At 43.7% G+C, this 21,389-nt stretch overlaps 1 protein-coding gene across 3 annotated transcripts in view; it reads right to left on the reverse strand.

The window, feature by feature from the left end:
• KLHL29 (kelch like family member 29) overlaps positions 1-21,389 on the reverse strand; it is a 403,205-nt gene that overhangs the window by 17,986 nt on the left and 363,830 nt on the right. For all 3 annotated transcript variants that reach the window (XM_057427613.1, XM_057427614.1, XM_057427611.1), the window contains 3 exons: positions 19,707-19,889; positions 16,870-17,050; positions 4,273-4,466 (listed from right to left, as the gene is read on the reverse strand). In XM_057427613.1, the coding sequence (XP_057283596.1) occupies positions 4,273-4,466; positions 16,870-17,050; positions 19,707-19,889 (558 nt within the window). The remainder of the gene's footprint in view (positions 1-4,272; positions 4,467-16,869; positions 17,051-19,706; positions 19,890-21,389) is intronic.

Below are 21,389 nucleotides of genomic sequence, written 5' to 3' on the forward strand. Positions count from 1 at the left end.
TAATTATACAACAGGTTGCAGGGCCCTGTGGTTTCCTCAATGACCCTTGAGCAAACTTTCCTCCTGGACCCTGAAGTTCAGTATCCTCACTTACAAATGCTGCATTTCATGTATGTGTGGTGGGATCACCAGTACCAAAACAGAAAGCTCCACCTGCCACTGTGGGGCAGTTTCAGCATCAAATTATGAGACAAATGTTGATGAACTGAAGAGAGCTGGACAAAGCACGGCCACACAGATGAAGGGGAGGTAGCAAGGCAGAGAAAGTATGTGCAGTGGGAACACATCAAGGAGTGGAAAAAAACATTCTGAACGGTGCATACGGCATATACAGAGGAGAAATGGGTGAGACAAAGGAAAGTAATATTCAAGCTTACTAGTGGGATAAACACCAAGAACTAGTCATGGCAAGAAAAATACACTGTAGGATGAGATGAAACCTTCATTGCTTTGAGAGTTAATAAGTGAGAGGTGGCCAAACCCACACACAGGTACAAAACTATTGGCCTTGGGGAAAAGGGCAGGACATGTGTCTGATTTTTCTTGTAAATTCCAAAAATAAGTTAATGGGAATGATTATGCATTTTAACCAAACTAAGCTACAGGACAGTGCAGTAAATATGCACGGATGCTACTAATGCTGTTTTCCAGATATTTCTTACATTCTCAGCTCTGTGATTGTCCCACATATTACTGCAGAAGTAAATGGCATGGTGAGGAACTAGATACTTGATTGGAAATCTAAAATGCTCATAGATCTTTGACCTCTGTGTTCCCATAGTTCTCACCAGATTTTAAAATTTAATAGTGGTGATGACAAAACACTGGTTTTTGCGCAATCCAGAAACATTAATAAAAACTTGTAATTCCACCAGTACAGACACTGACTGTACAGAGTGTCAAAAAAAGGTATATTTTAGTGTCCTGGCATGAAGGCACAAAGTGAACTAAAAGGCAGTGACTAGATAATTAGGCTTAGTAACAGCCACTGACTTCAGCATGTCTATAGCCATCTTGTTAAATAAGACAAGCCTCAGGAAGATGGGCATGGAATATTTTTAGCAGAGTGATACAGGGCAGCCTGGCAAGATATGGAAAGGCAGGAGCTGCAAGTAGGTAGCCTGGGTTCATTTACTATTGTAGGACTTTGGCTTCACAGCAGCAAACTTCTTAGAGCTCAAAACACGAAAGTGATGTGTGATGTGATTTACCAAGAATATGCAGTGTGGAAGCCCTGGGAAGCTACATTACTCCAGTAACATCAATCTGTGGGCTGCACTGATGCACCAACATCTATCCCTCCACAGCTGGGGAGGACAGATGTGGGGCAAAGGATGGGAAACTGAGAAAGACCCTCTCCTCTTCAAACACAGATGTGTATAATTAACACCTACCCAAAGGCTACCACAACATCCATGTGCAGCGAATTGGTGAGCCTAGTGTCATACCTACTGTACGCAAGCATCCATGTCCCAACACTTCCTGGCCGTTAAGGGCTAAAGAATAAATGGAGTGAATTCACTGCTTATTCCTAGAAGAAATCCAGGCAGACGAGAGCAGAGGCTGAGCTGCATGGACTTGCTATTGGTCCCTACTTCGTATCTTCTCTGCACAGGTAGGATATCAGTATCCAGCCTGCTTCACCTCCATTGAGATTAGCCAAAAAAATTACCTTCCCCCTTGCCATGGTTGATGCCAGTGTTGCCTTGGGCAAGTTTGGCACACAACGCTTTGGAAGAGATGGGCCTGTTGGGTTCAAATGTGTGCTATATTGTGTTCAACTCGCTATCATAAAATACCAGTGACTTGAGACTGGTACTGTTGGTCTAAAAACCTCCAGAGACCTTGGCTACTTTCAATATCTGCTCTTACTGTTGCACATCTGAACGTGCTTGCAGTGTTCTCAAATAACCTGTTGTCCTATCTGAGGTCAAACGGATTTCACTGATATCTGGGGTGACCTTAAACAGCACAACTCACCGCAGGATAGCTCAGTTGCCTTAGCTCAGAGAGATACCTCAAGAATTCACAAATCAACACAAAAAAGTTCTGAGGATGTCAAAGGCACCCCAGCAGTGATCATCCCACAATTCATCTCAGCTCCATTTTGCAAAAAGCACTCCAAGGGTCCTTCTACTCCCTTGTTGGGTTTAGACTGTACCATACTTGGTGTAGCATCCACTTCTAGGGTATACTTTACAAATGCAGGTGACAATATGGTTCTTGTGGAGATGAAGAAATCAAAGTATATCATCTCAATATTCCTACTGCCTTTTAGTGAAGATCATGCATCACATCAGTGCAGTTTCCCAGACATTCTCCACGGGGTGCCATTTTCAGGGTCTGTGTTATTTCACTTTATTTGCAAATAAACTGACATTGTACATTTCCCGGCAAAGACACAGCAACTCCTTGTTTTATCATGTATTTTATGCCTTCAGCTTAACTAATTAACTTTGATTACACCAAGAAAACATGAATACCATCCTTTAACTTCATCGGTGTCATGTATTTTTGTTAGGAAATAATAGCACCCCTTTATTAAAACCGGTGATGAACCCAACTCTGAATGGTTTGGATCATTTTTTCCAAGCATGCTTGGTGTTGATGCCTGCTAGGCAGAATAACAAGCCCAGGGAATGATTTCTTAGCTCCTGTGGCACTTGCACTATTTTCGTGAGGAAAAGGAATACCTCTTTGCATAATGCATTCATTTTTGCAATAAGCTGTGAGTCCAGAAAACCTCATACTGTCCGTCAGTGGATTAAATGAGCAGCAGAAGCTGTAGCCACGTGATAGAAAAAGCCAGGCAATAAGGTTGTTTGCATTGCTGTACTACATAAACATAACTTTTGCTGGTTAACGCCCTCCTGCTGGGTGCTTCATGCTGCATCATATGCATGTCATGTTATGTTAGGCTGGACACAAACAGCAGCAAGGGAGCTGAAAAACAGCAGCACCCTCTGCATAGGGGAGGATACACCATGACTGTGCCAGCTCCTCATGACCTGACCTACTAGGGAACCCCAACAAGAGAGTCAAAATAATTTTAACAAGCTACAATAAAAAGAACAGCTTGGTTTAGCTTTCTGAATATTCTCAGACCTTACCTGAATACCTCATAACTGTGCTTCTATAACTTCTTACTTGCCACTCCTACGGCTCTACCAGGCTCAATAATGAGACCATGATTTTTTAAAAACCTCATGTCACAGTTTCAATGTGACTAACAGATTTAGGGTGGTGAAACAAGCATGAGGCATCTACACCCTCTCCAGAACAGGTTGCCCGGACAGGTTGTAGATACTTCATGCCTGGAAATGTCCAAGTTCAGGCTGGATGAGGCTTTGAGCAACCCGGTCTAGTTGAAGATGTCCCTGCTCACTGCAAAGCAAGCCACCCCAAAACAGCTTCTCTTTGACTGTATGAGTGCTGTTTCTTTGGCAGCCAAGTATAGTCAGACCGAAGGCTGCCCACAGCCACCCAGCGCAGAGTGGGTGGCCCAGGTTGGCTGTTACTCTGCAGTGATGTCCTTGTGATGCTGAACACTAAACCACATTTCCAAAAGCAACCTAAACGCTCACGGTGCAAATCATAACAGAAAGCAAGTAAGGTACAAACTTATGAGCCATATCCTCATTTTGGAAGGAAGTCTGCACCGCTGACACTGGCTGGTACATTGGAAAATTTGGCCTCTTGTCTTGCTCTTTGTTCAGTAAAATTTTCAGTGACCTTGGGGGCATCATAATGTACAAACACAGTTCTAATAATTTACGTGTCTTGGAGATTTCAGCCTCTGAAGCTTGTATTCCTGTGGACACCATTGATAAATCCCAGTTAAGAATGACTGCTACTTCCCACAGGGCAGGCGGCATCTTAACAAACCATGAGTAATAACCCATTAACTGATGGTGCTGTTAAACTGCATGGAGCAACACATGACACCAGGATGAAGTTTCACTGCACTTCGCAATTTTTTTTGATCTAAAATTACTAATTGTCCATACCCAATAACTGCATTCCTTTTTCCTCTAATTTGAACTCATCACTTCTAGCTGATAACTAGCTGTATTAATGAGTGACAGTTGCCTTCAGTAAAGATCCAGATAATTGCCTCTCTGGTATAATATACCATGCATTCCTGCCAATATGTCATAAACGTATCTTCCCCTACCCCCCAACTCATTTGCTTTCTGCAAAGGCATTAAAATGCCTGTAGCACAGAGATCTCTGTTGTACTACAGGTTTACTCTCACACCACGCATTCCTTACCGATCATGGGAGACTCTATGAAACTCCATGAATTAGTCTGAGGGATGTAGGACTGCAAGACCCCTGCAGCTCGGCTGGCTTCATTCACCCCACCGAAGACGTAGATCTTCCCACCACAGACAGTCGCGGCAGCTGAATGGACGGCCTTTGGCAGGGGAGCGATGGTCTCCCACTGGTTGGTTATTGTATCGTACCTAGGAGAACAGCAGTTGGAATGAGCTGAGATGACACAATGCTGGGCAAGATAGACAGGTAAAGAAAGCAGGCTGCGATACAACAGAAAGGCAGCTTGACAAGCAGAAGAAAAGCAGAGGTGGAAATGTATTTTTTAACATCCTACAAATTCAAGCACTCAGTAAACAGTGTAATTAATGCTTTTTCTAACCTTTTAAAACATTGAGAAAAGCCCAGAAAAAGCTGCTTCTGTTTTCTGTATATGCCTCTCAAATCTCATTATAGGCCAAGCCAAAGAAACTCAGGACATCTTTGTTAAGATGTCTTCCACTAATTATTTCTTTTAATGAGTATACAATGAGATTATTCTTGCAAATCAGTACAGTGATATCCAATAGAGACTGCAGGCAGGCAAATGTTAATGTTCTTCAGTTGTTCAGCTTGTGGAACACATCTCACCTGCACATAATGCAACGCAATAGCTCTTTTTCCTCTGGTTAACTGGCCAGTGATGTACATTTTGTGCCAGAATGAGCTGCTTCCATTTAATTTTCATTGTGCAAATCAAACTACTGTGCTTCATTGCAGGATGCTGCAAACATTAATGCTGGAATAAGATTTCACCGTTGCATCCATATTTGACATAAAGCAAACAGAAAAGAGTAGGCATGAAAGTGCTAAATTAGTTTTAAGGTCATCAGTATCTGATTTAATTAAGCCATTGACCATAAGGGATGTGCAGTTAATAATCCACGGATGAAGATTCATTTTAGACAATGTCACAAGCACAGACGTCAATTTTTTTTCTTTAAAGATAATGTGGCAGGGATCCAAATAGCTGCTCTAAAATGAGTCTGGGAGACAGCACAAAATAACATGATTTTTAGGCTTCTATATTTCCATGTAATGGCACATTCAGTCAAATAGGAGTTTCCTGCATAGTGATTATTCAGAATTGTTGACTGCAAGAACAGAAGCCCTCGTCACCCATTCAGGCTTTTTGATCTTAATATTAGTGATATGCAATATGCAAACATGAAATGAATCCATGGCCACGAACCCATCTGTAAAAAATGATTTAGCAACAAGGGATTTTTCCCTTTATAACATGTCCTTCAAGTTTTCACTGCCCAAACCTGGGGACAATATAAATGGTTGAAACAGCACAAGAATAATGTTCTTAATGAAGACACATTAATGAGTTTCCAAGTAATAGAACTGAAAGTAATTAACACACTCATAAAACTGAGGCAAAAGCAAGAAGGAGGCAAACTTTAACTAAAAAAAAATAAAATTAGGCAAGTCCCTTCTAATGAGCATGGAGAACTGCCTTGTACAATGCTCTGAATTAGTTACCTAGAAATTAAATTCATCTACAACAACTGATCAAAGGGGAGAAATATAACAAGATTAAACAACACGGTGCTGGGAGCAATCAACACGACACACCTCTATTGGTCTGATTCTTAACACTTAGTACCAAACCTGAGCCTGCAGACGCATTCTGAATGCACAAGCGCCTCCTCCAAGGAAGGCAGCATATGCTGCATCTCCTGCATTTGCCCACAACACTTAGGGCAGCACTTGGTCTATACTAGCAGATATGCAAAAATCTTGCATAATACAGTTTTGTACACTGCTTTTGGGTCACATTTTGCTAACTCATCTACAGCAATAATTTGGGGCTTGATTATTTAATTCTTGATGTCTTATTAAAAGCTGGTTAAGAAATTGGTTATAATTGGTTAGAAAAGGGAAAGCAATAATGCTGAGAACTGACCTAATGTTCCTTTCTAGCACCTTGGCTTCTAAGATACAAATTATACTTGTCACTCAGTATGTATTGTCTCACACCATCCAATCTGACTTAGCACCAGGAACATCTGTGGACAGTTGAAGTGGCTCAAGATGGACGGTGAGTGGCTACGCTGCCTTCCCTGGCACTGGCAGAAGTACCTGGCAGACCACAGTTCCCAAAACAGATGTGCTCCTCCCAGTGACTTTCTGATCATTCCAATACATTTTTGGAAAGGAGGGGTCACATCCTTCACATATCCTGCAAGCTGGTGTGGCTGAGGACCAATGTCTATAGGAACACTGGAGAAAGCGTCCAATTACAGAAACAATCATCCTTTTTCTGGATGAATATCACTATTGGGACCTCAGGTCCCCCAGACCCTGTTTTTCACCCACTTTCATTATTCTCCAGTTATGCTTTATGATGACAGAACTGATCTTTCTTTCTCCCACCCTGCATCTGTCACTGGGAAACCACGAATGGCCAGTTTCACTTCATCTGCTGAAAGCCAAAGGCTGCAAATCTACTGGATATAGGTGCAAGTGGAGCTTAAAAAAACCCACTCTTGTCTTGAGGGTCATTTGGTTTAAAAAATCAATGAACCATAAAGTAGGTGGAAACAAGTCTCTGTCCACCTAACACAGACATCTAATGTGGGTTTTACATGGGCTGTACAGTGGAGCAACCCTCTTACAAGCCTAACTTGCCCCTGGGGCTGAAGAAAAGATGATGATGCCTTCAAGGCTTCCTGATATGTGTCCATCAAGTCCCTCCATCCCTCTGGGAAATTTATTCCTCTGGTTCATTCCCTCACTGCAATACTGTAGACCTGTTTTCTAGTCTCTGTTTTGCTTCAGCTCCCACCCATGAGAAAGTAAGCAGTTTTTTTTTCCTGTTGGGATTATAAAGATGTCTGCTACCAAATCTCTCTCTTTCACATATGGACTTGCAGAAAATAATAGTCACCTCTTCACCTTGTACGTGATAAACTAAGTAGTCTAAGCTCCTTAAGTCTCTGCAAGGCAGGTTTCCATCATTTTGTTCTATCGCAAGTCAGCTCCTAATATGTTCACACAAGGATTTGCACCAGATTAACAAAATTGGTTTAAAAATGAATAAAGTCGAATCTTCGTAACCTTCCAGGACAGGAAATAATGACACCTGCTTTACCTCTCTGCCCTAGGGCCTTTCCATGTGTTGTATCATCTCTGGTGTTGCTGTCACTCCACTGCCACTAGTGCTACTGGGGCTCCTCAGCTGCCTTTAACGCTGGCTCTGCTCAGGGGCCAGCGGGGAGAGAACTGATTTAAAGAATAATCACATTGATCTCTTTCCATTAGGCAAGCTTTGCATTTGATTCCCCTGTTTGAAGCTGTAGGTGGAGACTTAATGGGAGCTGGCTTCATGCCAAGCAAAGGTTTTCCTTCCCTCTCCTCCACTGCTCCCTCTAGTCTTGGTGATTCCATGCTTATCTTGGCTATGGGCCTACCAAGCCCATCCAACCTCCTGAACTTGAAACTTCAAGGACATCTCCTCATGACTGACTCCTGGTTTTGCAGTCCTTGTATGCTACAGACTCACGTGTGGTTTTACACACATCCCCTCGCATACCTTCCTCTGCCTTCAGAGCAGTCCCTGCATCCCTGCTGTCTATGGCCCTGCCAGGCTGCAGACATCAGACTTTCCATGCATGCAGGACATGTGTCCCCTGGTCTGTTGCTTCATGTGCACCAAGAACCGTCATCTCACCTGACCCTTGTGCAGTCACTATCCCCTGGTTTATGTGTTATTTATGTACTCATGATATGACAAATCATCCGATTCAGCAGAAAATACAGCCGAGGACTGAAAAGAGCACATGCAGAAATTACCTTGCTGGCTTCCACAATTCTCCACTCTTAGGATTCCATCAGTAGGCTTGATCTTCCTACTGCTTTACTCATCTCATTCAATGCCTCCCTTCTTGCTCTTTCCGTACCACCTCAGTATTAACAGCAGAAAACCATTCATTTCAAGCTGTGCCATTTGCTTCTCTTTTGAGAAATGTGCTCATTTTTAATCTCTTCAGTACCCGAAAACACTATTTTTTTCTCTCCTCAGTCTCTTAATTTTTCCCCTTCTAGGTTAAACAGCTATATGAGTATCTTCATTTATTCACATTATAAAATCCTTACACCACAGTTAGTTGCTTACAGACATGCACCCTCCAGTTTCTTATACATTATTTAAATCTATTTGTAGGAAAGCCGTTATTTAAAATAAAGCTGTACAGTGTCATACTGATCTGCTCACCAGATAATTCACATGTTGTTTAAAATCACATTAATGGATTGCTGGTTTTTGCCTTTTTTGTTTTCTTCTTGACTGTTCTGAGGGGCTTAAGAAATTAGCCTTGGAAAAAGCTATTTAATTAATTTTCTTAAGACATCATAGAGATATAGAATCATATAGTTTGGAAAAGATCTTTAAGATCATCAAGTCCAACCACTAAACCATGTCGCCAAGTACCAGACAGAATCATAGAATAGTTAGGGTTGGAAAGGACCTTAAGATCACCTAGTTCCAACCCCCCTGCTGTGGGCAGGGACACCTCACACTAAACCATGTCACCCAAGGCTCTGTCCAACCTGGCCTTGAACACCACCAGGGATGGAGCATTCACAGCTTTCCTGGGCAACCCATTCCAGTGCCTTACCGCCCTTACAGTAAAGAACTTCCTCCTTATATCCAGTCTAAACTTTCCCTGTTGAACTTTGAACCCATTACCCCTTGTACTATCTCTACAGTCCCTAATGAAGAGTCCCTCCCCAGCATCCCTATAGGCCCCCCTCAGATAATGGAAGGCTGCTATGAGGTCTCCATGCAGCCTTCTCTTCTCCAGGCTGAACAGCCCCAACTTCCTCAGCCTATCTTCATATGGGAGGTGCTCCAGTCCCCTGATCATCCCCGTGGCCCTTCTCTGGACTTGTTCCAACAGTTCCATGTCCTTTTTATGTTGAGGACACCAGAACTGCACACAATACTCCAGGTGAGGTCTCACAAGAGCAGAGCAGAGGGGCAGGATCACCTCCTTCGACCTGCTGGTCACGCTCCTTTTGATGCAGCCCAGGATACGGTTGGCTCTCTGGGCTGCAAGTGCACACTGAAGCCGGCTCATGCTCATTTTCTCATCAACCAACACCCCCAAGTCCTTCTCCACACGGCTGCTCTGAATCTCTTCTCTGTCCAACCTGTAGCTGTGCCTGGGATTGCTCCGACCCAGGTGTAGGACCTTGCACTTGGCATGGTTAAACTTCATGAGGTTGGCATCAGCCCACCTCACAAGTGTGTCAAGGTCCCTCTGGATGGCATTCCTTCCCTCCAGCGTATCAACCGAACCACACAGCTTGGTGTCATCGGCAAACCTGAAGAGGGCGCACTCAATCCCACTGTCCATGTCACCTACAAAGATGTTGAACAAGACCGGTCCCAACACCAATCCCTGAGGGACACCACTCGTTACTGGTCTCCAGCTGGACACTCCGCCATCGACCACAACTCTTTGCATGCGGCCATCTGGCCAGTTCTTTATCCACCAAGTGGTCCATCCATCAAATTGATGTCTCTCCAATTTAGAGACAAGGATGTCGTGTGGAACAGTGCTGAACGCTTTGCACAAGTCCAGGTAGATGACATCAACTGCTCTACCCCTGTAGCCCCATCACAGAAGGTCACCAAATTGGTCAGGCAGGATTTCCCCTTAGTGAAGCCATGCTGGCTGTCACCAAGCACCTTGTTGTTTTTCATGTACCTTAGCATGCCTTCCAGGAGAATCTGCTCCAAGATTTGCCAGACACAGAGGTGAGACTGACTGGTCTGTAATTCCCTGGGTTATCCATTTCCTCCTTCTTGAAAATGGGGGTTATATTTCCCTTTTTCCAGTCATTGGGAACTTCACCTGACTGCCATGATTTCTCAAATATGATGGACAGTGGTTCAGCAACTTCATTTGCCAGCTCCTTCAGTACCTGCAGATGGATTTCATCAGGTCCAGTTCTTAAGATGGTCTCGAACCAGATCCTCTCCTACAGTGGGTCCAAGGTCTTCATTCTCACAGTCCCTGTGTCTGCCTTCCAAGACTTGGGTGGTGTTGTCAGAGCATTCTACACCTCTTCTAAACACCTCCAGGGATGGTGACTCAAACACTTCCCTGGGCAGCCAGTTCCAATATTTGACAACCCTTTCAGTGAAGAATTTTTTCCTAATATCCAATCAAAACCTCCCCTGAAGCAACTTGAAACCATTTTCTCTTGTCCTATCACTTGTTACTTGGGAGAAGAGACCACCCCCCACTACACTACAACCTCCATTCAGGTAGTCGGAGAGTGATAAGGTCTTCTCTGAGCCTCCTTTTCTCCAGGCTAAACAACCCCAGTTCCCTCAGCTGCTCCCTATAAGACTCGAGCTCCAGGCCCTTCACCAGCTTCATTGTCCTTTGGACCCACTCCAGCACTTCAATGTCTTTCTTGTAGCGAGTGTCCAGAACTGAACATAATATTCAGCCTCACCAGTGTCCAGTACAGGGGGATGATCACTGCCCTGGCTCTGCTGGCCACACTATTTCTGATACAGGCCAGGATGCCAACTGGCCCTTTTGGATGCCTGGGCACATGCTGGCTCATGTTCAGCCGGCTGTCAACAAACATACCCAGGTCCTTTTCCACCAGGCAGCTTTTTCCACTGAGCACCACTCTGCCCCAAGCCTGTAGCATTGCATGGGGTTGTTGTGACCCAGGTGCAGGACGTGGCACTGAGCCTTACAGAACCTCATACAACTGGCCTTGGACCACCGATCCAGATCACCCTGTAAAGCCTTCCTATCTCAAACATATTAATCAGAATATACCCTTCAAGATAATAAACAGAACTAGCCCCAGTACCAAGCCCTGGGGAACACCACTTGAGACTGTCCTCCAATGGGATTTAACTCCACTCTCTACCATTCTTTGGGCCCAGCTGTCCACCCAGTTTTTTTTTACCCAACAAAGAGTGCACCCATACAACCCATGAGCAGCCAGTTTCTCCAGGACATTGCTGTGGGAAACAGTGTCAAAAGCTTTACTAAAGTCTAGGGAGACAACACGCACAGTCTTTCCCTCAGCCAGTAACCTGCCACCTTGTCACAGAAGAAGATCAGGTTAGTCAAGCAGGACCTGCCTTCACAGAGACACGCTGACTGGTCCAGATCACTTGGTTGTCCTGAACGTGTCGCGTGATGGCACTCAAGATGATCTGCTCCATAACCTTCCCTGGCACTGATGCCAGGCTGGCAGGTCTGTAGTTCCCCAGACCCTCCTTCTGGCCCTTCTTTTAGGTGAATGACCCATTTCCTAATCTCCAGTCAACTGGGACCTCCCTGGTTAGCCAGGACTGCTGATAAATGATGGGAAGTGGCTCGGTGATCAGCAGACCCAGTAATCTTGGGGGGATCCCATCTGGTTGCACAGCCGTGTGTGTCTAAGTGGGTAGCAGGTCACTGACCATTTACCTTTGGACTATGGGGACTTTTTTGCTCCCCATCCTGACTTCTAGATCAGGGGCTGGGTATCCTGAGAATGACTGGTCTTACTAGTAAAGACTGAGGCAAAGAAGGCAGTAAATACCTCAGCCTTTTCCTCAGCCTTTGCCACTGTGTATCCTCCCACATCCAACAAAGAATAGACGTTCTCCTTAGCCCTCCTTTTGTTGCTAATGTATTTACAGAAACATTTGTTTATTGTTTTTTTACAGCAGTAGCCAGGTTAAGTTCTAATTGGGCTTTGGCCCTTCTAATTTGCTCCCTGCATAACCTCACAGCATCCTTGTAGGCCTTCTGAGTTACCTGCACCTAGGGACAGAAGTCCCTAACATACAGGGCTACCCCAATGCCTTGCCTTCCTTGCCTATCCCTTCTGAAGAGTTTATAGCCATCTGTTTCAGCAATCTCGCTGAGTTATCCCACCATGTTTCAGTGATGGAACTATGTTGTTAGGTTTCTTGCTGCACAATGGCTTCCAGCTCTTCCTGTTACTCATGCTGTACACTCCTGTAGATGCACTCCAGTTGGGCTATTGATTCCACCACCTTTTCCTGGGGAGAAGCCCTAATTCCTGTGTGACCACATCTCAGTAAAACAGCAGGTTCTGAAGCAGTTTCTAAAGCTTACAAAGCTTATTTGTTACACTGAATATTTAGACAGTCTTCCAGGTACAGACTGCCAGCCAAAGTAATCTTCCAATTTTAGACAACCCTATTGTAGAAGTGCTGTCAGGTCAAGGGGATTCATCTTCCCTGTCCTTCAAACAGATAATAACCACAAAGCACCCACATTTCCACACTTTTAGTCACATACATTGTCTTGTCAGCATACGCAGTCTTCTCAGCTCTCAAATTGCATATATTACAGGGCCCATCCATTATCTAAAAACCTAGTTCGTGGATCCACTTCATTTCGCCGCCTCCCAACTCAACTCATATTTCAGAAAAAGACAGAAAGTGTAATACCCTCTCGCCTAACACCTAATGACTTGCTCCCTGTCACACAGAAACTTGCCAGAGGGGCTTGATGGAGAACTGCAGCCATGCTGTTATTTCCCTAAACACTCATTCCAAAAACATAACTCTCCCTGAACATATACCCATGTATAGCAACAAAAATGGACATATAACTCAGCCCCTCTGGCACATGCATATTGTTTTAAGATGAGTAATGAATGACTCCTACTCATCTGTTTGTGACTGATAGTCCTGTAATATTATCCATTGAGCCAGAATTTTTACTGCCTCTTTACAGACAAATGGCAGAGAAAAGGTAAAAAATCTCAGCCCTATTGAAGCTGATGGGTAAACACCCACTGATTTAAGTGGCATCAGAATTTCTGGTTGAGGCTGCACCTTTCAGCATCAATGACACAACCAAAAGCACAGAGACAGGAGCTCAGGAGCTGATGCCATAAATCATTAGGAGTCCAGTGGCCCCTCCTTGCTTTAATGCTTTCTAATGGTGCAGAAGATGAATTAGGTGGCAGCATGTATAGCTAAGATGGTCTGACATTTGTTTTTAAAAAACGGAATAGAGTAAAAACATCTTTGTGAGAGTTTAACCATTTAGGATGAAATATTAAAAGAATTCCAGAAAAAAAACAGGTGGAAAACAAGATGGAAACTGGGAGAAAATGTTATTTTCTCTGTCTTCAAAGACCCACTGTGGTGAAACACCCTGTAGGCTCCTTGCTCTGGGGCTGCTAACTGAGGTGAGGTCAGGATAAGTTGCTTTGGACTGGAGACATGCCCTCCACCGTGCCAGTGCATATGCATCAAAATCTGGCCAAAACTGGCCATGGACACACTTGAGCTAACTGAGCAAGCAGAAAGCAAAATGTGGTTGGGAAAGATAAGCTGCATGTGGACAATGAAAAGTCGTAGGTGGCCCAGTGGGTGAGGGTGACCAGTGCCTTGCCCTTCACACTGGTGGCACAGCCCAGGACCACACTGTGTATTAGGCCTGGATAAGCCCCCATACCTCCATCTGGATGGACAGCAGGGCTATAATGTCAGATGCCACCTTTGAGGTGAAAAACGAACTGAAACCCAAGAGTGTGCGACCCTGAAATCCAACACTGAGGGGAACAACGTTAACCTCAAAAGTAAATGTAATTTTTGGCATCATGTGATTTGGAGCATATGATCATGTCACAATATTTTAATATATTGTTTTTGTAAGATCTGCTGGAATGACAGAGAGGTGTCCCCCTCCTAAGAGGTGGTATCTCAGTGTCCCATCGAAAGCAAAACAATACAAGAGCAATGTGCAGCCCACACAGAAATATGGTGGGAAAACCTCAGTTGCCTGTAGCTCTTGAGGTTAGGAGAGGAAGTAAGAGTCAAGAAGTGGGCATTAACTGAGCATAAAACAGCAGACAACTGAGTAATTAAAGTGACTTTAGTTTGTATTTTCATGTGTTTTTTTTAGAGTTGCCATCCAAATTCAGGAAGAGTTACTGCTTGCAAAAAGGGGCACAGTGCTTAAAATTCCTGATCTTGTACAAACTAGCTGCCTCATCCAAATGGCAAATGCTTTTGTCTTAAAAGGCCTAACTTTGCTCAGCACAGCTACAAGGTCAGGTTTTTCTCACCTTCGTTTCTAATAGCAGATCCTGAAATTCCCTTTCCAAACCACACAGTTTCAACCATGTCATGCTTTGCTTCTGTCATCCCCCTCTTTAATTTCTTGGCATAACCCAAAGGAGGCCATGTTGCACTTTTTCCATGGCTTTGTCTCACAACTCACTTTATAGACAATAGCAGATTAATTATAACCACGGGTTTAGCAAATCCCCATGACAAGACATCCTTATTGTGGTTGCGACAGCATGCACTGAAATGATAGGGAGGAAATCTGCTCCTTTCCCACATCCAAGTCTCTTGGTGGGCTCGTTACAATTGCAAACCAGCACGGCTGCTCTCCCTGAGCTGAGGGCCTGCGTGTGACTTTGCAGGCTGCAAAGTCATTTGTGGCAAGGGCTTGGGTGACTGAGATGAGAAGGAAGGAGAGGAGGTGACTTTGCTTGATTTGGAGTTCATTCAAGTGATTGACATTTGGGATGCTTTGTTAAAGAGAGGCCACGAGAATCAGAGCAGAAACAGAAATGAGACCCTTGCACCCACAGCACTATTTCAATGTTCATCTTTATCGAGAGATGGGCTGAAACACTGGGCTCTCTCCTTCCTATGTTCACAAAACCACTTCTGCTAGTTAAAAATTTACTGACTTAAATTACAGGACAAACACCCTCAGAAATCGTACATAAATCTGCATAAAACATGATTTCTTTCAAAGCAAGTCCTGAGGGCACTGTCCTCTTACGCTCAAGGTTAAGGAGGGAGGCAATGCTCACACATTGCACTCACTGCCATGATTTATCATTCATTCTTCGCTGTCTGCATTTCCCTGACTTGTTGAGAGCATTGTCACCAGCGTCAGTTGTTCAGTCTGTGCCTGGGGTGGGAAGGAAGGCTGCCTACAGACCTTGTCCCACGGCACACGTCTTTTCCAGGGGCTATTTGTCACACCTGTGTCTCCTAGGTCAAATAGTGACAAATTTGTGAAGACAGAGGAACACAAAACTAGAGCCATATGTGAATGGTGGCCACTCAGCACCAGATAAGATCTCCCTGGATGTACAGACAGACAACTGGTCTGTTCCATGCACTGAACTAGGCAGAAATCCTCCAGGGAAAGAAAAGTCATCATATGATTAAAGATGGTGCCAAAAAGTAGATCAGCAGAAGAAAGCTTTATTTTTGGCATTTCCTGATTTCCTGTGTGTTTGACTTTGAAACATTAATAAACTTTTAATACAGGTTTTGGCATTCAGTATTTGCCCTATTTGCCTAAATAAAAAAAAAACAACCAACCCCTGCACAAATGGAACACAAATGTTGCAGCGCCAAAATCCCAAAATAATAGATGGAAAGCACCTTTAATCCTCACCTTTTGAAAAATGTTCTTTTTTTTAAATAAAAATCTTTCTTAGGCCTATCCCTTTCTGGCTTGGCCTGCTTCAAAACGGTGCTGAAGTACCAAAATTCAGCAGTTAAAACTGAGAAAGAGGGAAAAATAAATCCCTCATAATTTTGGTTGCCAGATTCACTAAGGAAAAACATTTCACAAAAATGTATCATTTGAAATACAAACTACATTTGCATACAAAGATGTATGCACTTTGAAGTGTTTGGGTAGGGCTAGGGCTGTATTGGTCATTTTGGAATGGAATCTTCTCACAGACCATGTTTCAAGGCAGTTTCTATTTTTTACTGAAAACATTGGTATGTACATAAAATTTGTGGTTTTATTAAATGTTATGGTTTATACGAAATTAGTTGGTTTTGGAATTCTACCCTGTGAAATATTTCTTTTTATGCTTTTGTTCTTTCCTTGTTTTTCAAGTTCCATGTGAGAAAAGCACAATTCTTATATCTGAAGTCTTTTTGAAAAGAGTAATTTCCATTCTCTCCCATCTCCAGTCAGCTCCTCCCTCTCAGCCAAGAATTCAAAACTGCTTCCATAGCCGTTGTTCTACTTGGAGCTTGGCAGGTCCCAGCTCCAGGCCAAGACCACCAAAGGCAGGATCTTCCTTCTAGCCAGGTCAAGGCTGAGGTCCTCTACCAGGAGAGCATGCGTGATAAACTTACTTTGCTGTTGCTTTTTTGGGGTTTAAAAAAAAAAACACAACAAAAAGGATTATTGTGGTTGTAAAGACTTTCATCAGGACTAAATTCAAAGGAAGTTTATTAGTTCATTGTATAATCTGAGTAAAGTGGCCAAAGAAGCTTAATTCCTCTCTTTGCTCCCCCGAGCAAACCGGCGAAACAAACTGGCAGCTTTCACCTTTGGTTTTGAAACAATGCTTTCCACTGAAGCTTTAAAAATAAGCTTTAAAAAGAAATCTAATCCTACATAGTTTCCTCCTTTCTTAGCTGTTAGAAAAGCTTATTTTAACACATACAGCCTATTTGACGTGTCCTTTAAAAGGGTACTGTTCCTTTAGCATAGCATGAAGAAAAAGCTCCAGCAAGCAGCATGCTTTTGTGTTTTCTTTTTTTACCTTTCCACATGGTCAACGTTGCCTGCCACACCGACCCCTCCAATGGTATAAATTTTCCCATCGTACACCAGACTGTTATGTCGACACCTTGGGACTGTCATGCGGGACACGAGGTTCCAGTTATCGAGCAAGGACATGTAACACCAGACATCAGCGAGCGTGACACCCGACTCCATGCCGCCTGGCACCGATGTGCGGGTGAGGGAAAGAAAAGGGGAGAATTGTGTGAGATCCTGGAATGGCAGCAGCTTTGCACACAGCAATCAAAGCCAGTCACAAAGTAAAAAATCTTCAAATGACATTTGACTAATTAAAATAAATCACCCTCAATGGTGAGCATCTGTTCCGATGATGCATATCTGTGTCATTTATTCATGTGCCCCAAAGGCTGGGTTTAGTTGTTTTTTTTAATAAGATGACATGAAGAAATCAAGATGTCAGACTGAGAGGGACATGTGCATAAGGGGATAGACCCTTTTCAGTGTTCATAAGTAACTTCCAGTCTATTCAATTACTGCAACACTTGCAGGAAGGTGCTCAGGAGGCACAGCCTATCTCGGCTTGCGAGACATGGGCCAGTCTGAAATCTAAAATACTTAATACAGTGATAGATTGAAGGCACACATACATGGGCAGAACAAAGTCAGTGCTTGCACTGCAGGCTTAATGTCTAATTTTCAGAGACAATTTCTTAATTTAGTTTCATTAAGTGATAAAGAAAAGAATCAGATGTACCACTCTGGTGAAATAGTTCAGGATGCTCCAGTGAAATACTCATATTGGTCATTTTTAACTTCTGATTGAAGCTTCCAAGGTAACCACTTAGTGGGAGTCTTACTATTCCCATTTTGAAGCACAAAGAGGTGAAATGATTCATTTCAGACCACACTAGGAGTCAGTGGTCAAGCCAGGAAAAGAAACTACACTCAGTTCGTGGTTTAATGAGAAAACCAGGCTTCCTGACTCTCCAAACCTATGATATGCAGTGTGGGAACCAGTACTTGGAGCTGGCAGGGGTTCATTCCCATTTCTGTTGGTTCCCCTTCCCTTTTTCCAGTATCTTGTAAATTTGAGCACAGCAAAGTAGCAACCGACACTCAGCCATGCGGGACTTCCAGCTCTCCTACTGTAGCCAGCAAGTACTATCAGGTTGCTCATCCAGATTCAGGGGAAAGAGCTAAAATAAGCTTTGAATTTAAGATTCAACAGCTTTTTTAGCAGGTATGGCACAGCCTAAAATGGCTCTACATATTGAAAAGTACCTCAGCTAAGAATAACTAAACATCAACCTCTTACAAAAGCTTCCATAGAAGGCTTTCACTCCAGTGGCAAAACAAGCACGGGCAAAAAACCCCATCAAGAAATAAGTCCCAATACATCCTTAGGGCCTCTATGCAGTATTGATGGAATTTAACAGCACAGGAAGCAATTTACTGAAGAAAATGCAGTGAGGGAACTCGGCAAGGGAAAGGCAACAGCTGTAACCCCTTACTGGTACTGCCTCCTGCATCTGTGCTCCCAACTACATCCTTGGATCACATACATCTGCACCTCCCTGCCCAGCTTCCTCTTTTATCATCAGACCATGATGCTATGGGCACAGCATAGACAGCTACTTGGGGAGTTCAAGCCTTTTATGAAGTATGGTTTCAGTTTCATGGAAACTAAGAAGATTACAGGGCTAGTGACTACTGTCAAAAGAGAGGTCTCAACAACAAGTGCAAAATGTGAATGCTTCTTTAAGCAAATACTGTTAAGTGTAGGTCACATTCAGCAGTTCAGCCTGTCTGTCTCAAATTCCATAACCCACCATTTAGACTCAACTACAGGCAGTATTTTAAATTGTGTTTCTATGGCAGTGAAACCTCTTTCCATGCCTGATGGTTGTCAGACCTATTTTCTTCATGTTGCAACTGCAAAATATTGCTGTTGACTGCTTTGAGACAACATTAATGTCATAGTGGAATGGAGAATGATAAAAGCAGGGAAATTCTTCTCTTCCAACCTCCCTTCCACTTGTTTTCCTCCCCAACACCTCCCAGCCCCATGAGCAGCTGGGTGCAACTCTGGCGTGTCCTTCTTTGTCTGTGCTGCTTATGTTGTAAGGAGGGAACTTTTTTCCCAGCCTAGTAAATCTGGGGATGAAGGGATTGAGAGCAGTCCTGCAGAGAAGGACTGGGGGATACTTGTGGATTGGAAATGAGCTGGCAATGTGCATTTGCAACCCAGAAAGCCAGCTCTGCCCTGGGCTGCATTAAAAGGAGCATGGCCAGCAGGTTAAGGGAGGTGATTCTAAACCTCTACTCTGCTCTTGTGAGACCCCAGCTGGAGTGCTGCATCCATCTCTGGGATCCCAACATAAGGACAGGGAGCTGTTGGTGGAAGTCCAGAGGAGGCCACAGAGATGCTCAGAGGGCTGCAGCACCTCTGCTATGGTGTCAGGCTGAGAGAGTTGGGCTTGTTCAGCCTGGAGAAGAGTACATTCCAGGGAAACCTTACTGTGGCCTGTCAGTATGTAAAGTGGGCCTATAAGGCCTGTAATGAAAGGACCAGAGATAACAGTTTTAAACTGGAAGAGGGGAGATTTAGATTGGACATAAGGAAGAAATTTATTACAATGAGGGTGCTGAGGCACTGGCACAGGTTGCCCAGAGAAGCTGTGTCTGCTCCATCTCTGGCAGTGTTCAAGCCCAGGCTGGACAGGACAGGGCTTGGAGCAACCTGGTCTAGTGGAAGGTGTCCCTGCCTATGGCACGGGGTTGGAACGGGATGAGTTTTAAGGTCCCTTCCAAACCAAACCATTCTATGATTAAGTTTCTATGAAATCTGCTGCTTACCTGAGAGATAGATGTTGTCCCCAGCACTGACCACACTGAAAAACTCTCGATCATAGAAGGGCAGGCTGGCCAAAGGGTACCACTTGTTGTTTTGAGGATTTAAGCAAGTGACCGCTGTTAAAGCACGCTGATTCATGCCAATCATCTGACGACCCCCAACTAAGACTATTACCTCAGCTACACCTAGGATTCAAGTAAGAAAGAAAATAAATCAAAGTGTCATCTCTCAGTGAGGCAGGAGTTTATAAAAAACACTTGTCAGCCAGGGTAATTTTAATGTTTTGTATATAGGTCTGTATTAGACCATGCAATGAAATAAAGAAGGGTGAGAGAAAAGGGAGTGTGTGTGTGTGTGGCATAGCAAGTCTAATTCTCTGGACAAAACTTCTGCAATCCACATCTCAGAGTTTTTATTCCCACTTCACAGCCAGAGCTGAGTCAAATCTCATCTGAGTGTTACTCCAGATTCATCCCCACGGTGATGGCCACAGTTTAACTCTGGGACATTTTGTGGCTCCAACCCAACAGTGCAGTTCTGTGGCTAGTTTGGATTTAACATGTAGCAGAAGTGTTAAAAATCATTCTGCAGTGATTGTAAAGCCCCAGTGCAATTTGTTGCCAGGAGAGGTAGGCTCAGAAGCAGGACCACGGGGCCAGGAGCTGGAAGGAATCACCATTTTGGGAGCTGTGCTCACGGCTGTCCCCATTGCTGTAAGTGTGTTATGGTGCCCAGCCTAGAAACACGTGTGCACAGGCCAGGGGGGGTCAGAAGCATGGAAGTGAGATTGTCAGCAAGAGACATGAGGAGCTGCAGCAGAAAGAAATGCGTCTGCAGAGTAATGGATAGTCGTCATTCTTCATTAGTGTTTCCACAAAATATATCTGTGTCATTCAAGCAAGGTTACTCTCTTAAAAGTTATTAAGTGCTGTACAGTTTTAAATATTTCTCAGTAACAAGAGATCATTATTTTTGAGCCACACCAGAAAATCTAATCACCTGTGCAAGACATAACTTGATTATAATCAATGACCTCGAGAGGGCATGTGACATGCTGCAGTGAGTCAACAAAGGGTGTTTAGAGATCCTTTGTGCCTACATGAATGCCGCTGATATGCAAAATAACATGATTCTATATAATTAGACTCTGACCTAAAAAACTATAATCACCCCCTCTTACCCCAAGAGAATCACTTTTCCCTCATCAAGCTTCTGGAAAGGGATCGTATTACACCTTCAATTTTATATACATAAAATAAGCACTTTTCAAAATCCCGTCAAACATCACACCATTAGTCATTGTCTTCAGTGAAAGACTTTTTAGGGTAGATTGTTATTGAAAGTCCTCTACACTTCATCCTTCTGAAAGGTGCCTTGATGAGGCAGTCTCCAGAAGCTGCAGATGCCGTGGTTTGATATGCCATCTCTGTGCCACATTAGCATTGGTGGCAGTGACAGTAAGTTTTGCCTGGTTTTGTGATTGTACTTATGGGAGGCAGAAGTACTGGCAGAATGTTAAAAACAATTCACCTGTTCCATCTGACTCCTTTGATGTAGTTTTCCTACATGATATTTACACCACCCTCCGTTCAGCAAATAGCTAGGACATTTCTTAAGGCCAGCTTGGACAGAAGCTTGGGCAACATGGTCTAGTGTGAGGCGTCCCCGCACATGACAAGGGGGTT

The sequence above is a fragment of the Pezoporus wallicus genome, unplaced genomic scaffold (assembly GCF_028554395.1).
Source record: "Pezoporus wallicus isolate ANWC-B61680 ecotype Strahan unplaced genomic scaffold, APGP_CSIRO_Pwel_v1 contig_6464, whole genome shotgun sequence".
In the NCBI taxonomy this organism is placed as follows: Eukaryota; Metazoa; Chordata; class Aves; order Psittaciformes; family Psittacidae; genus Pezoporus; species Pezoporus wallicus.